The 17,998-nt window shown below is 37.3% G+C and overlaps 1 protein-coding gene across 1 annotated transcript; it reads right to left on the bottom strand.

Moving 5' to 3' along the window:
• Positions 1-1,782: 1,782 nt before the first annotated feature.
• Positions 1,783-14,087, bottom strand: LOC132095897 (histamine H3 receptor). The gene is made up of 3 exons (XM_059500991.1): positions 13,815-14,087; positions 10,651-10,817; positions 1,783-2,778 (listed from the first exon to the last, which is right to left on the bottom strand). Exons 1-3 carry the CDS (start codon positions 14,050-14,052, stop codon positions 2,029-2,031), a joined length of 1,155 nt encoding a protein of 384 aa, XP_059356974.1. The 5' UTR covers positions 14,053-14,087; the 3' UTR covers positions 1,783-2,028.
• Positions 14,088-17,998: the final 3,911 nt, after the last annotated feature.

The following is a 17,998-nucleotide window of genomic DNA, read 5'->3' on the forward strand; positions in this document are numbered from 1 at the left end:
AGTGCCAGGGAACCTGGCTCAGCACCTCAGGCATCTTCCTGATCTGCAGGGCAGAAAGAGGAAGGGGCTAAGTCTCGCTACAGCCGGACCACCCCCCAAGCAGCCTCTGTCATGCCTCCAAGCACCCCATTCAGTTCCGAGTGAACTCTGGGCCATTTCAAATACTGCCCACACAACTGATAAAAAACAAAAAAAACATTTTCAAAAAGAGAAAAAATTTCCACTTCCTCTTATCATGAGCATTGGGTCCCAGCAAGGTGGCCTGTCATTCGAATCAATCCAACCTCTTGCCATACGGCCGAGGCTTGGCAGGCCATCCCCGGAGTGGCAGACTGGGTTTTGGGGATAGTAAAACAAGGTTAAGCACTTCAATTGATTCAAAACCCCCAGTATTTCAGATTGATTCCTCGACCTCAGACACCTGAACCGCACCCTCATGAAACGGCCGTTTACGAAGTGCATTGATGCAGCTCTTTCCCCACTGAGACAGATGGGAATCCACATTCTTAATTACCCCAATGACTGGCTTATTCTGGCCCAGTCGGAGGACAAGCTACTATCTCACAGTTCCTTCCTCCTCAGCCACTTAGAATGCCTGGGACTCAGGGTCAATTTTGCCAAGAGTACACTGTCCCACAGCCAATGGATATTGTTCCTGAGAACAGTTCTCGACTCAGCCCAAATGAGGGCTTTAGTCACGCCAGAACGTGCACTGGTCATTCAGCAGCTCGCGGCCTCATTCAAAATTGGAGCCTCACGCCCTCTCATGGCCTTTCAAAAGATGCTGGCTGAAATCCATGTTCCGTCCCACACCTGGTGTCTTGGATGTCTTTGTGTCAAGGTGGAAAGACCCTCAGTGGATGGAAGGGGTGGGGTGCGACTGCAAACCGGCTTTCGGCCATTGATCGAAAGAGGAGGCTCGGCTTCACATCAACTGTCTGGAAATGCTAACAGTATGTTTGTGCATTCGCACCTTTCTGCCGGACCTAAGGGGACACCACATCTTAGTCCATTCGGACAGCATGGCGGTGGTGTCCTATATAAATTGCCAGGGCAGTCTATCCTTGAAGCGCTTCTTCATTCTTGTAGAATGCCCTGTGGAATGGGCTCAGCTCAACTGGCATTCACTGAGAGCAACGCATGTGCTGTGCAGGCTGAACCAGGGCGCAGACATGCTATTTCAGAGCAATGTCTCCACGGACGAGTGGATGACCCACCCACAAATGGTTCACAGAATCTAGGAGATTTTCAGCAATGTCTGCTAGATTGTAAAAAAAAATATGCAGTGTTAAATACGTATTTTTACATTTGTTGTTTATTATTATTAAAAATAAAAAAAATTATGTAATGTCCATTTTATTAATTTCACATTTAATGTTGGAGGCATCCAAGTTATTTGACATATTAGATTGTTTTTATGAAAGTAACACAATAGTTACTCTTCCTGGTAATTGGTTACTTTTATAATGATGTAATTCAGTTACTAACAGTTAGTTAATAATTGTGAGAAGTAACTAATGACTTTAACTAATTACTTTTTTTAAGTAACTTGCCCAACACTGGTCACTACTATTGCAATATAATGCTGCTTCTTCCACCTTATGACAATAGATTTACACTTCAAATTAGTCTGTCATCAATGGCAGTAGCTCATTGTAAAGGTATGAAAAATGTCCTTCATTGTGTTTGCACTAATACATATTGCTGCCTGCCAGCTGCAATCACCAATAAAACGTTGTTTCATATTTTTTTCTATATCGTCATGAATATCATTATCAAATATTCTTAAAATATTGTGATATAATTTTGAGGCTATATCGCCCACCCTTACTGCAAACTTGCACTTTTCAAAAGTGTGCATTTTATGGCATACAAGTTAAAATTAGTGTCGTGTAAACACCCCTTACACCACAAATACAGTCTACAGACTTGTATTGAACCTAGAACATTCCTTTCCATACATAGGCACTTAAATCCTCTTTGTACATGCTTGTTCAGTACATGTGTGCTGTCCTCTGATCACTCAAACTATCTGTGTGTGCTGGATGAATGGGCTGTCAGCGGTATGTTGGACCTCTGTCGTGGGCACAGGATCTTGAAGAAGGCTCTTCGGAAGCTGCTGTGGCACAGCGGGTACAGGAACGGGTTGATCGCTGAGTTCAGCCACAGCAGCCAGAATGTCACCTCATACCAGTGATGGGACACACAGTCTCCTCGGCATGCTGCTCGCACGATCATTAACAGAGTGTATGGCGCCCAGCACACCGCAAAAACACACACGATTATGGCCAGAGACTTAGCAATCTTCTTGTCCTGCCTCAGACGTGAACGCTGGACGCACCGCATTGACAGACCGTCGTTCTCCGAGCGCTTCTCGCCGTCTGCTGTGCTTTTCTTCTTAAGCATCATGGAGTTCCAGCAGATTCGGATGCTCGTGCGTGCTTTCTCCCCGTACAGATTTGTAGCGTCCTGGCTCTTTGGAGAACAGGATTCTTTCTTGCTGCCAAGTCTCCTCTGACGGATGTTGAGGTAGATACTGATGTTGAAGAAAGCCACAGATAAAAATGGTGAGAAAAATTCGACCACTGAAGCAGAAAGCAGGAAGTACCAGGTGTAGTAGAACTCAGCAAAGCACTCATTGTCTGGCACGCGGCTCTTGCCTGTCAGCTGCTCCCAGAATAAGATGGCCGGTCCATAGAGGAGGAAGGCTAGAATCCAAACCACTGCTATCTTCACCACTGCAAAGTGGGTCATTCCTTGTTTGGCACGATAAGATACCTAGGATCAGGAAAGAAAACAATGGAAAAAATGCATTTAATTGGCAGAAAAAAATGCAGAAAACTGAGAACTATAGAGATGCATGCATATAACCACATACTGAGCCAAGGAGTCACAGTACATATATCTGTTATTATGGTTAGATTGATCTTAGAATGCTGTAAATCATGCATGGATAACTGATAAAAGTAAACTTTGGCTGTCAATATGAAAACTTTGCATATTGCCCACTCACCTGTTGGTCTTTTCATGTTGGTCTAAATGAAAATGCAAATTAATTTTTTGCCACTAGGTGCTGCTTTTGGAGCGGTAAAATTAGCTGTTTCCCAGGTAACGGCTGAACTCAATGGCAAAGCAGCACTGCGCTCACAAACATTGCTTTATCAGGCAGTACAGTCAGGCATGATGAAATGAGAATGAGACCAATTGGAACGATCACTACAGATTAGATCCTATACAGGTATTCAAGGGCAGGCTCTAAAATGGTTTAGATCCTACCTGTCCGATCGCTACCATTTTGTTTATTTAAATGGGGAGTCATCTCATTTATCACCAGTAAAATATGGAGTGCCACAAGGATCTGTCCTAGGGCCCCTTCTATTTTCAATATACATGTTGTCCCTTGGTAATATTATTAGAAAATACAGGATTAGTTTCCACTGTTATGCTGATGATACTCAGCTATATATCTCAACGAGACCAGATGAAACTTCCCAATTATCTAAGCTAACAGAGTGTGTTAAAAATGTAAAAGATTGGATGACCAATAATTTTCTCCTATTAAATTCGGATAAGACAGAAATATTAATAATTGGACCAAAAAACAGTACACAGAACCTTGTAGATTACAATTTGCAACTAGACGGATGTACTGTTACGTCCTCTACAGTCAGAAATCTGGGTGTTATATTAGACAGCAACTTGTCTTTTGAAAATCATACAACCCGAATTCCGGAAAAGTTGGGACGTTTTTTAAATTTTAATAAAATGAAAACTAAAAGACTTTCAAATCACATGAACCAATATTTTATTCACAATAGAACATAGATAACATAGCAAATGTTTAAACTGAGAAAGTTTTCAATTTTATGCACAAAATGAGCTCATTTCAATTTTGATTTCTGCTACAGGTCTCAAAATAGTTGGGACGGGGCATGTTTACCATGGTGTAGCATCTCCTTTTCTTTTCAAAACAGTTTGAAGACGTCTGGGCATTGAGGCTATGAGTTGCTGGAGTTTTGCTGTTGGAATTTGGTCCCATTCTTGCCTTATATAGATTTCCAGCTGCTGAAGAGTTCGTGGTCGTCTTTGACGTATTTTTCGTTTAATGATGCGCCAAATGTTCTCTATGGGTGAAAGATCTGGACTGCAGGCAGGCCAGGTTAGCACCCGGACTCTTCTACGACGAAGCCATGCTGTTGTTATAGCTGCAGTATGTGGTTTTGCATTGTCCTGCTGAAATAAACAAGGCCTTCCTTGAAATAGACGTTGTTTGGAGGGAAGCATATGTTGCTCTAAAACCTTTATATACCTTTCAGCATTCACAGAGCCTTCCAAAACATGCAAGCTGCCCATACCGTATGCACTTATGCACCCCCATACCATCAGAGATGCTGGCTTTTGAACTGAACGCTGATAACATGCTGGAAGGTCTCCCTCCTCTTTAGCCCAGAGGACACGGCGTCCGTGATTTCCAACAAGAATGTCAAATTTGGACTCGTCTGACCATAAAACACTATTCCACTTTGAAATAGTCCATTTTAAATGAGCCTTGGCCCACAGGACACGACGGCGCTTCTGGACCATGTTCACATATGGCTTCCTTTTTGCATGATAGAGCTTTAGTTGGCATCTGCTGATGGCACGGCGGATTGTGTTTACCGACAGTGGTTTCTGAAAGTATTCCTGGGCCCATTTAGTAATGTCATTGACACAATCATGCCGATGAGTGATGCAGTGTCGTCTGAGAGCCCGAAGACCACGGGCATCCAATAAAGGTCTCCGGCCTTGTCCCTTACGCACAGAGATTTCTCCAGTTTCTCTGAATCTTTTGATGATGTTATGCACTGTAGATGATGAGATTTGCAAAGCCTTTGCAATTTGACGTTGAGGAACATTGTTTTTAAAGTTTTCCACAATTTTTTTACGCAGTCTTTCACAGATTGGAGAGCCTCTGCCCATCTTTACTTCTGAGAGACTCTGCTTCTCTAAGACAAAGCTTTTATAGCTAATCATGTTACAGACCTGATATCAATTAACTTAATTAATCACTAGATGTTCTCCCAGCTGAATCTTTTCAAAACTGCTTGCTTTTTTAGCCATTTGTTGCCCCCGTGCCAACTTTTTTGAGACCTGTAGCAGACATTAAATTTTAAATGAGCTAATTAAGTGGATAAAAGTGTAAACTTTCTCTGTTTAAACATTTGCTATGTTATCTATGTTCTATTGTGAATAAAATATTGGCTCATGTGATTTGAAATTCCTTTAGTTTTCATTTTATTAAAATTTAAAAAACGTCCCAACTTTTCCGGAATTCGGGTTGTATTTCCCATGTTACAAAAACTGCATTCTTCAATCTTAGAAACATTGCCAAGCTACGAAACATGTTATCTGTTTCTGATGCAGAAAAGCTAGTTCATGCTTTCATGACCTCTAGACTGGACTATTGTAATGGACTTCTAGGTGGTTGTCCTGCATCTTCAATAAACAAGCTACAGGTAGTCCAAAATGCAGCAGCTAGAGTCCTTACGAGGTCAAGAAAATATGATCATATTACCCCAATTTTACAGTCTCTGCACTGGCTACCTATTAAGTTCCGTTTCAGTTACAAATTATCATTACTTACCTATAAGGCCCTAAATGGTTTAGCTCCTGCGTACCTACTGTAACTAGTCTTCTACCACGCTACAACCCATCACGCACCCTAAGGTCACAGAACGCTGGACTTTTGGTAGTTCCTAGGATAGCAAAGTCCACTAAAGGAGGTAGAGCTTTCTCACATTTGGCTCCCAAACTCTGGAATAGCCTTCCTGATAATGTTCGGGGTTCAGACACACTCTCTCTGTTTAAACCTAGATTAAAAACACATCTCTTTCACCAAGAATTCAAATAATGCATCTCTTAAATTGTGACTGCAGTTGTATCTGATCAAATGTGCATTTTTATTCTTTAGCTTGGGTTAAACTAATTAATTTTACTTTGTTTGAACAGCAGCTATGCTAATGATGTCTCTATTTGTTTCTCTGTTTTGCCACGGGATTTACATGGATTTACACAAGGATTTACACAAGCTCCAGTCTGGATCCAGAACACCTGAGAAGAGATGATGCTGACCCTCAGAGGACCTCAGATGATGCTAACCCTGAATCCACAAACAGAACTAACAAATATTGCTACAAGTGTGACTGCATCATATAATAATTTCTGTTAATAATGTTCATCGTCTGGCTGACTACGTCTTGTATTAACTTTTTTCTGAAAAATCCTGTCATACACGCACAAACTGACAGTCACCACTTATAAGCTACTACTAAATATTGTAGAAAAGTTATTTTCTGTAAGTTGCTTTGTAACGATTTGTATTGTAAAAAGTGCTATACAAATAAACTTGAATTGAATTGAATTGAATTAGCATAACACAAAGGAGGGGTTTGGAAAAAATTATCTTTGAGCAAATGGTTTGGGAGCCGTTGAGCAAGTAAGGTAAAAATAAATGCATATTATAAGACAATGAAAGTCTATTTTGACCTTGCATGCATGTCAACCTGTTGTTGGGAACTCCCAAAACCAAAATATGAACCTTTCATAACCCATAATGGGGCACTTTAATACTCAAATATCACACTTAAATACAATGAAATAGTCCAAAATAGAAGCCAATGGGCTAATAGGCTTCTAATTAAAAATCAACTCTTGGCATAATTGATTTCAAGACAACAAAGTGTGGTATTGCTCCACTAAATCGTACACAGAAGCTGTACATGAAAACGCACAATAGGGAATGAAGACGAACACTTTCTTTTGCTGGTACACACATATTAGAGTATGTGTGTGTTGTCAAAGTGCTGCCAATGATAGCATGAATCTTTCCTTCTCTACTGCCTTTGATTGAAGCTGAAGCCGCAGTCTGTGAGATCAAACATGGCTGTCTTGCAGATTAAAGGCAGACCTTACGTATTGTGATGTATGTTCGTATCATTACTCTGATGTTAAGAGCTTGTGTGGGAAAACAAAACCAGACATTTCAAGGACGCTTTCTGACCTGAGTCTAAACAAACATCAGAGAAAGCTTTGAAGTAAATATTCCACAATATTTACTGCCCTATAAATCACTGTTCCAGGGGCATCTCAGGATGTTTCTTTAGTTAGACTGATTTAACCCCACAATAAAGATTTGGGAAGATCTTCTCATGCAACATCCATTCAAATATGGCTTTTGGTCAAAAAAAAAAATTAAAAAATTAAAAGTCCCAACCCACCTGTTGCTGCCTGATACACTTGAAGTTACTTTGCACCACTTTTAATATAAATATTAGTGTAGACATTGTTATTGGAGAGCTAATGATATTTGAAGTAGTGCACTTAAATATGCAACTAAATGCAATACTAAATGTTTAACACTGTGTAACATCATTGATCCTTTTAATTACAATGTTTAATTGTAATTAAGAATTAAGGTTTAAGGATGAGCCATACATTTTCAATAGGAGACAGATCTGCTGGCCATTCTAGCATATTCACTCTGTCTCTACAAGACCACGCTGTTGTAACACAAGCAGAATGAGAGCTGGCATTGTCTTGACCTAATAACCATGGACTTCCCATGAAAGACATCATCTTGATGGCAGTATATATCTCTGTACTAACCCAATATATGGCTCCATGTCAATAGTACCTTTACACATATACCAGTCATCCATGCCATTTGACCTGATGTACCACCATACCAGATGGGACAGATGTTTGCTTTTACCACCGATGAATGTCTGGATGGTCCCTTTGGTCTTTGGGACTTAGAACTCGCCATCCATTTTTCCCAGAAACACGTTGAAATGAGGACTTGTGATGAGAGTGAAATGTGATGAGAGTATTTTTGACCATCTGGCCCTGAGAACACGGAAGCATCGCTGCATTTAATTAATCTATAGCTTTATCCTAGAATAACAGGTATTCAAGTTGCAGTTCTTGATGAAGCAGCAGACTGTATTAAGTGACAGCATTTTTCTGAAGTACTCTTGAGCCCATGTGGCTATATTTAACACAGCAGCATGATGGTTTCTTATGCAATGCAATCTGAGGGGTCAAAAGCTCATCCAACTAAGGTTTCCTGCCTTGCCCTACATACCTGTATATGTACATATACTGTGATTTCTCTGGATTCCCTGAATCTTTTCACAATATTGTGCATAATACTTGGTAAAAGACCTAGATTCTTTGCAATTTTGCATTGCGAAATGTGATTTTTTATTTGTTTGACACTACTCTCATGAAATTTGTCACAAAGTGATGAGCCATGATCCAGCTTTGCTTGCAAAGACTGAGATGCTCCTTTTATACCTTGACCCATGGCCAAGTCACCTGCTAACTGAGAGCTGTTTCAAAACAGTTTAACATGGATATTCTATAACCTTTACACTTTTATTTTGCCTCTGTCCCAAATTTTTTGGAGTGTGTTGCAGCCATCAAAAACTAAATGTGTTAATATTTAAAATATACATTTACTTTGGTCAGTGAAAACTTTGGAAATCTTTTCTCTTTACTTTTGTAAATTAAATAAAATTTAAAGAGAATGAACAAATCACAGATTGATTAACAAATCACAGGTTCATTATTGGGGTTTTAAACACAGGTATTTTTTTTTTTTTTTTTTTTTGCATTTTACTAAATGTCCCAACTTCTCTGGAATTAGGGTTGTAAAAAAAAAAAAAAAAAAAAAATAATAATAATAATAATAATAATAATTATGTTATCTGAATCCTTGAACTGGTGAAAAATCCAAATAAAGTATTTTGGTTTAAAAAAAATTAAATTAAATGCTAAAAATACTCAAGGTAGTGCACTTAAATATGCAGTTAAATGAACTTATACTACTACTAACAAATAAATGTTATCTGAGTCCTTGAACGCTTGTGAAAAATACAAATATAAACCATATAAGTCATTTGACACAGTACTATGGGCTTAAGCTCTATTATGGTTGTGCTCTTTGAAGCACAGTGGTTTTTCTTTTGTGATGTGAGCAAAGATCAAGACATCACAAAATAAATAATTTAAAAAGCTAATTAAAAATTCCTTTAGTTTCTCCTTTAGAGGGTAGGTGTGTTAATATGATCTTCAGTGTCCTTTAGTGAGATAAATGAAAGCATACTGGGATAAAGGTAAATGTATTTGGCTTGCTGGCCGTAATGGATCAAAATATCATACCTGCTTTCTTTGCTTTGTATTTATTGTGCACAATTCACCGGTGCATGCTATGTTAAAATGATAATTATGTTTTTATCATATACAGACCACTTTTTACAGTCCAATTATAAATTATGGATCTATTTTAGACTTAGTTCAGTCTTGCTGTAAGCTGATTCCCTACAACATGCCACAGAAGTTACTCTGATTTTTTCTTTCTTTTTTCTTTTAAACTTCTTAAATACCATTGGAAACCCAAAAGCCATGCAGATGGACAACGGTAAGTCTTCCATCCAGTCAGCCCACTGCGGAAGTGGAGAGGCCTTTCTCTTGGGTACTACACTTTTGAAACTCTTGGGAGATGACACCCTTCACCATTAGATCACGATCTAAATCATTTCAAGGGTGTCATACACATTCCCAGGATGGCACTGACCCATTATTCTATGCTGAATTCACACAAGGGAGATGCAGTTTGAAGGGTAAGACAGAACAGGTCCTTGTTCATGAAGAATTTTTTTTTTCTATTTTTTTTTTCAAGTGCATTATCCATGATTAACAGATCTATCATTTTCACCAGTCTATAGCCAATGAAATAGCCACCTGAACCAGGTGGAGAATTATCATTCAGGGGAAATCCAGCAATAAGTTCTGAACCACATAATAAACAGAGTGGGATCTATATAAAATGAATGAACTCAATGAAATTAGTCCCAATGTTGAAAAAAAAATCAAATAATAATAAATAAAAAATCATTACATTTTCCAGTCGATAGGACTTGTAGAAAAGGTAATTCCAGGATGCACACAAGTTTTAACACGAGAAGATCCTCCAACATGTTTACTCTGCCAAAACCCTTTATCTATCAAACATGTTTTATTGGATTGTTTTGGTTTTAATCCTTTGAGAAAACTTTTTTTATACAATTAACTCTTTTGAAGAGTTTTAATAGAGTTGTCAAATACTGTTTTAGTACAAATAAATTGTAAAAACATGATATAATTCAGTCAGAAATTTTCTGGCTATGAAAATAGCCATACAAGCTGGCATGGTGTTAAACACATCAAACAAACAATATGAACCAGATAATAATGCAAAAATGTTTTAAAGGAAATATATATTTGCGCGTTTACATTATACTTCAATCAAGCCCTTCTTTTACCTCATGCGATGTTCTGCAGTGTAACGGGAACCAAGGAAAAAGAGCTCTGCCAACCACAACACAGAACAAAAACTATTTTTGGTGGTTATTACACAAGCAAGAATTTCATATTCTTGACCATTTCTAAATAATACGTGATATTCTATAATAGTCAGTGCATCCAGGTTCTGCTTTCATATGAGCTTTCATATGAGCATGTATTTATACTTTCTGCCAGATGTCATGAGCTAAGACTGCTGAATCACAATAAATACATCACTATAGTTTCCTTCATATTGAAAATATTGGCCATAAAATTAGGGCTCACCGCTTTTGTAACGGAGAGATAGCGGTCATAGCTGATAAGCACGATGTTGAAGACAGACGCAGTGCAGAGAAGATAGTCTACGACCAGCCACAGCTTGCAAAGTCCTTTACCCAGCATCCATTTCCCTGTCAAGATGTAGGGCATATACACGGGTATGCAGAAGGCACCTGTGGGAAACACCAATCAAGAAAGCAATATTATCGTCATTCTGAAGAGTCAAGCTGAATCATTTTTGCAATTCATATCTGTTGTTACAGCATTTTGTCCATGTGTATGTTAGTGATGACTCTGTCAGTCGTGTTGCTGTGGTTACACAATGATTGCAATTTCAAGAGCAAACATCAAGTCGCATTTACAAAACGACACAGTCAAAAGAGGTCCATTATCTATTGTAGTAGAGATGATGCATGAGACAACTGTCAAACCAAACAGCTTTATGTTGGTCAATGTGATGTGAATGTTTTATTTATTAATTTTTTTGCTCTAAAACGAAATTCCAGATTGCATGGATTCCTATTGAAATGGCTTAGTTTAAATTTCCTTAGTTATTACTTGAGTGTATCACAAAAGTGTTTGTCATACTTGTGCGTGGTATTGAATCTGAGGCTGAAGTCAAGTAAAAACTCTACAATAATGTATTTTCTCAGAAAAAAATAATAAAAATCTATGGTTATGAAATGCAGACATTTATACCTGGGGTAAAATTTTGTACTAAACAACAGTGCACTATAATAACACACTTTGCCAAAATGCTTAATAATTTAAAAATATTAAAGTGTGTGCCCAATTTCACGGCAATTCATGCATATTTTACGAGGTGGTGAATTCATACATCCACACTCGTACAATTTCACATAATTTTTGCTAAATCGTACGTATTTTAGGAGTTAGGCAATTTGTATGAATTTATACGATTGACCTAACCCTAACTCCACCCCTAAACCTGTCACTGGGGTGTTCATAAATCTTACAAAATCGTACAAGTAAGGTCGTACGAATTTGTGCAAATTAGCCACCTCATGAAATATGTACAGTATGAATTGGTCATGAGATAGCATTGCAATGTATTAACAGAATAAAAAATTAAAAATGCAATCTTTTAAAAAGTGTAACTATTCTTAAAATCTTACTACTAAGAACACATATATTTAATGCAAATGAATGTATTCGATGTAATGACACTTCAGGGACCAATTCACACTATTAACTAGGCATCTTTGCTGTTTATTAGTCATTATAAAGCACATATCAATGCCTTATTCTGCATGAACATATTCTAGGTCCCTTAACTTTACCCCCCAAATTACCTTTCTAACTATTAATAAGCAGCAAATGATGAGTTTACTGAGGCAACAGTAACAGTTAATAGCTAGTAAAATAGTGGGAATTTGTCCCCAAACTAAAGTGTAAATGATGTAATAAAAATCACTTATGAATGAGAAATCTGTACATGTTATTCACTAAAGTTGCATAAAAAATGAATCTGAGGCAATATAGTCTCCAGCAGTTAGAGGTGATCTCTTGTGTAATGACTCATTAAGATCTGCATCTGCAGATTTATAACAGCAATATAGTGGAGTAAAGTAAGAGTTTATTAGAGTGCTATAAAAAAGCTCCACCCAAAGTGCGTATATCCAATCAAAGACAATTAGTCAAGGTTTGCACTAATAAAAAACGTATATCCAAGACTCATACTTGATTTGACTCGTGAATCACGCACTCTCTGATGGACTTTCATGCATGCTCGGAAATAAAATGTGCACAACTTTAACCTTTAGGGGTACAAGAGCTTGTGGCACCTACCTTCAAAGGGACACCTTTCTACCTTATTTACCCTTAAAGGATGCATATTAGTATCTTAGAATAGTAATGTCAAGTCAAGTCAAGTCACCTTTATTTATATAGCGCTTTAAACAAAATACATTGCGTCAAAGCAACTGAACAACATTCATTAGGAAAACAGTGTGTCAATAATGCAAAAATTATTGTTAAAGGCAGTTCATCATTGGATCCAGTTATGTCATCTCTGTTCAGTTAAATAGTGTCTGTGCATTTATTTGCAATCAAGTCAAGGATATCGCTGTAGATGAAGTGTCCCCAACTAAGCAAGCCAGAGGCGACAGCGGCAAGGAACCGAAACTCCATCGGTGACAGAGTGGAGAAAAAAACCTTGGGAGAAACCAGGCTCAGTTGGGGGGCCAGTTCTCCTCTGACCAGACGAAACCAGTAGTTCAATGTGTTCAATGTGTAATGTGTACTCTTAAGGTACTGTAGCAATATCTACTTTTATGGCACTATGTTTAGATTTAACCCCAACTGTTTTTTTTTCTTTCACACAAGCTGTTTGTGTTCATTTAGTTTGTTCAACCAGATACAGTATAGCTGTACCAGTCTGATTTGCCTAAAAGGGATTTCATCCAATTACTTTTTAGCTTTACACTATTTGTGTTCCTCAACAGCATCTATAGTAGTTCTCAACTGCTCACAGATTTTGTCATCACAAGAGCAGACATCGGTGGACTCATGATACACTGCAGTGATTAATGAGATTAGAGCTGTTTTTAACACCAAGATATGACAAGGCAAAATTCCAACAGAATAATACATGGGGAGAAAAATGCAAAAGCACTTAGAAGTAGACAAATCCACTGACAGAGAGCACAGGTTCCCATGCAACCTACTGATGAAATTATTAAACATGTAATATATTGTTTTTTAGCCAAATACAGTACATGCACTTTGATGTAATGAATAAGGGAAGCAGAGCTGGACTCATTTCACATGAATTCGCTACTTACATCACATCTCTTTCAATGTTAAAGCAGACATCTGCAGACTCCTTTTCCCCTCTGAATTTCATTGATTATTGGATTGCAGTATATATATATAATTATTATTATTACTCAAAGCTCTGGAGAAAGTATTAGTCTATGCAGACAGTATTAAATAACTTGTTTTTCAAAGTGAACACGTTCCAATCAAATACTTTTAAATTCATAATTCAGACAGACCACTCCTGCACATTGTTTGACCACATCACTTTGCACCAAATGTTGTTCTCCCTAGAATAACACCAGTCACTAGGGAATTTGACATTGATGGCATAACCGACTACGTTGAATATATTGTTAAGCCTATTCAACTTTTCTGTAAACTTTACTCACCAACGAGAAAGTCTGAGATTGCCAGGTTCAGCAGGAAATAATTGCTCTGTTTGCGCAAACTCTTGTCCATCTTGAAGGCGACGATGACCAACGCGTTTCCACACACGATCACAGCAATCAGAATGACCATCATGACCGAGAGCAGCGCGAGCGCCGGACCCTCGAAGCCCGCGTCTCTCCTCACGGCGGTCCAGTTACTGACCGTGTGTTCACGGGTCATGTTGGGATGGTTACCCATCGAGAGCTTCGCGGTCTTCACTTCGAGCTGGTCTCTTTCATCTGTCTCAGGGAGGTTCACATGCATGGGTCTGGTAAATGTGTCGAGTGCGCGCAGTTGACGCCCCTCGCCGTTCCCACGACGCGCGTCAAGAGCGATTCAGAGCCACTTTCATTCCATTCACTTTAGTGTTCTGATTTACTGACATCACTTAAAACCGTGGTAATATGTGATGTAACTCAAGGAATCCCATTAAAGAGCATAAAGAAACAATGGACTATATCAATTATTTTATATTAAGCATTCAGAATTAAACTCTCAGTGATGATGGCCTTTGCACAGCTATTAATGTCAGCTGGGCTATTAATGAAATTAAATTTGAAATAGAAAGAAAGAAAGAAACAGAGAAAATATTCTCTTTCGGCTTGAAAACAATGCACTTTCATCCAGGAAACTAGTTGCTTATGTTTTGGACACATTTCTGGAATACAACAATTAAAATTGCTTTCAAAGTATTAATGAAAAATCACGTTGCGTTTGAATAATCAAAAATAATTAAGTTTGTAACTTTAATCTCAAATTCCTTTAAGCAATTCTAAGAACATATATATATATATATATATATATATATATATATATATATATATATATATATATACAGCCTACAGACCAAAAGTTTGGAAACATTACTATTTTTAATGTTTTTGAAAGAAGTTTCTTCTGCTCATCATGCCTGCATTTATTTGATAAAAAATACAGAAAAACTGTAATATTGTGAAATATTATTACAACTTACAATAATAGTTTTCTATTTGAATATACTTTAAAAAAAATAATTTATTCCTGTGATGCAAAGCTGAATTTTCAGCTTCATTACTCCAGCCTTCAGTGTCACATGTAACATCAGTCGATCACATGATCATTTAGAAATCATTCTAATATTCTGATTTATTATGAGTGTTGGAAACAGTTCTGCTGTCTCATATATTTGATCAATAAAAGGTCTAATAATATATATATTGTTATAATATATTTTCTTTACTATCACTTTTTATCAATTTAACACATCCTTGCTGAATAAAAGTATTGATATTATTTAAAAAGAAGAAAGAAAGAAAAAATTACTGACCCCAAATTACTGACCAGTAGTGTATATTGTTATTACAAAATATTTATATTTTTAAAACATAGCTTCTTTTTTTTTTTTTTTTTTTATTCATCAAAGTATTCCCTAAAAAAGTTTCACATGTTCTGAAAAAATATTAAGCAGCAGAACTGTTTCCAACTTTGATAATGAATCATCATATTAGAATGATTTCTAAAGGATCATGTGATAATGATCCTAAAAATTCAGCTTTGCATCACAGAAATAAATGATAATTTAAAGTATAATAAATTTAAAAACAATTATAAGTCTCCAATTACATAGTCTGTAAGGGACCTTTCACAACAAGCATGTTGCAATTAAGCAAAACACAGACAAATTGTCTAGTTACACCAAGTGTAAAATCAGTATCCTTTGGGCTGAACTTCAAGTTCAGGATTGTAATTAGACTGTATTACTGTAATTAGACTGCTAGACACAGGAATCACAGATATTAACACTCACTGAACACTTAGTCCCTGCTAAGTACAATCTTAGTTTTAAATACAGTTTGAGCACTTGATCAGACTATATGTTTATTCATCGGCAGGTCACATTTACAAATGAAAAATGTTACAACATTTTAAAAAGATACTTTTTTGAGTTGTATTTTCATATATATATATATATATATATACACTGTATATCAATCAACCACTGCTTTACACCTGCTTTATGCTGTATAATGTGTCAGCCGTTGAGGTACATACAGAAATGAAGTCTTACTTGTTGATACGACCTGGAGTGTGTAGCAGGTGTTTTGTTTGCATTGTGCTCTTTATGTTGATTATAACTACACCATATCTTTGGTTTGTTGGGAATAGCTACATAATTATTCTGACAAAAAGCCTGTTTTTCCATGACTACCACTAAAATATAGTAACATGTAAATTTCAAAGTACATGATCTTAGATGTTTCAGTAGTGTTTGGATTTTCAAACCCATTAAAATCATGCAAATAACACCTTTTTTCAGGAGCCATCCACTACCATTGGCGTTCATTGATCTCTCATTAGGTGTTATATACATCCTTAATATAATTTTGCATAATTGTTAAGATTTCACTGAGTGTGCAGAGGTAGGGCGTGGGCAATAACACTAGTGCAAGTGTGCAAAATGATATTCACATAGTACGAAAAAGTATTCGCATTGAAATGAAGCCCCATTAGTAAGCTGAACCCCCACTGAGGGATAAAACAGTTTAGGAGCTTAGGGGATCAGCCTTCTCCCAGTGCAATCTTCACAGCAGGTTACTGATTGAGGAGAGGGCAGAAGATGATGTCAAGCAATATTGTTTGGCATTTAAAGGCTTTGAAACCAGTTGTGAAAAATCTGTTTTCCAGTCATGTGGTTGCCCTCTTTTTTCATTTGGTATTTGTCCACTGTGAAGAGAAGAGTCGGGTAAATTAGTTATTCTAATGGGAGTAAAACAGCACCAACATAATAAAAATTGCCCTTTTTTTTTTTTTTTTTTTACATATTAGCTATATAATCAAGAGTGCTGTTGTACTGAATATGAATATGGCTGTGATTTGAAAATAACTGTGCTGATAGCCAGTATATAAAATAATATAAGGTAACTAGACTTAATATTTGACTGGATTGATTTGTTCAAAGCGACCAATTTATTGAGGACTTTCTAAAAAAAAGAGGAAAGCTTGACTAAACATGGGCTGCGTCCCAATCCCTCTCCATACCAGTGGATGAGAGCTTGAATTTGAATGGTTTAGTGACCCCTGGAATACAAGTTCCTTGGAATTTAAAGTCCTTCTACCACAGACTTCCTGTCAGCAATTTTCGCTATACACTATCAAAGTTACTTAGATAACATTTTTTCTCAAATTCCGATGTTTGGCTAACTGTATAAATGACCTAATAAAATTTATGTGTGTACATGACAGAAAAGGAAATCTAAGCACATTATACACTTCAAGAGGACAGCAGCACAACAAAACATGACAAGAACTGTTTCAAAAGCTGTGTTGGTGATGTTGTTAGCTGACTTTACCTGCCCACGGTTCATCAAAGCGCAGTGCAGTTCTTGAATCATTTATCTTGCAGAAGCAGCCATTGTAGCTCTTTTGCCAGCTGCTGAGACCCCCTCCAGGAGCGATTGGGTGCTGACATTTTTCCCAGACCCCCTGTAGACTATTAGAGCTAATCTTAATTAAACGTAAGGGCATGCCAATGTATTCACAGTATTTTTGATAGTTAAATGTCAGTATCTCCTGCTGTGTGTGCTGTCAGAGCCAGTGGACCACACCCAGCCATTTACCTGATATGTTATGCCAATATACTGGATGATGCTAGTGCACTTACACTTTAGAAAAAATGTGTCAGTGTTTTTCCTTTTCTTTTCTTTTGTCCATCCATGAAGAGCTGTTGTTTTAGACCCTAATGACATTCAAAATATCTTCTGGCATATTTATAGAGAGCGAGAGAGAAAGTGAGAGAGAGAGAGAGAGAGAGAGAGAGAGAGAGAGAGAGAACAATAGAGGGAATGTTGAAGAAGGGAATCTGCTTCTCACTCTTCTCTGCAAAATAATTATTTTTGGTGCTCCAACTGTCCAAGTTTTATGATCAACACACCATCTTTTTCAAATTTTAGTATGTTGTCTGTGTTTATAACTTAAGCCATTGCAGCCCTATTCGTTGATGTTGGCTTGGTGAAGTCCTTCAAGGCGAATATTTAAGTTTTTTCTCACATTTCCTGCAGTAATTCTCTGTTTGTTCACATCCTTTTTAGCGTTTTATGGTTACTATCATTCACTTTCAGTTTTTGCCCGCTATTTTCCTTCGCTGATATTTAACTATACAGTAATA

The sequence above is a fragment of the Carassius carassius genome, chromosome 20, assembly GCF_963082965.1.
Source record: "Carassius carassius chromosome 20, fCarCar2.1, whole genome shotgun sequence".
NCBI classification, from domain to species: domain Eukaryota; kingdom Metazoa; phylum Chordata; class Actinopteri; order Cypriniformes; family Cyprinidae; genus Carassius; species Carassius carassius.

What these genes read in the sequence shown, in the direction of transcription:
- LOC132095897 (XM_059500991.1), bottom strand. Translation starts at nt 14,052, where the DNA reads ATGGGTAACCATCCCAACATGACCCGTGAACACACGGTCAGTAACTGG. An exon ending in AATCTCAGACTTTCTCGTTG is followed by an intron (nt 10,818 to 13,814) that starts GTGAGTAAAGTT and finishes TGTTTCCCACAG; the next exon opens with GTGCCTTCTGCATACCCGTG. An exon ending in ATCTCTCCGTTACAAAAGCG is followed by an intron (nt 2,779 to 10,650) that starts GTGAGCCCTAAT and finishes TCCTGATCCTAG; the next exon opens with GTATCTTATCGTGCCAAACA.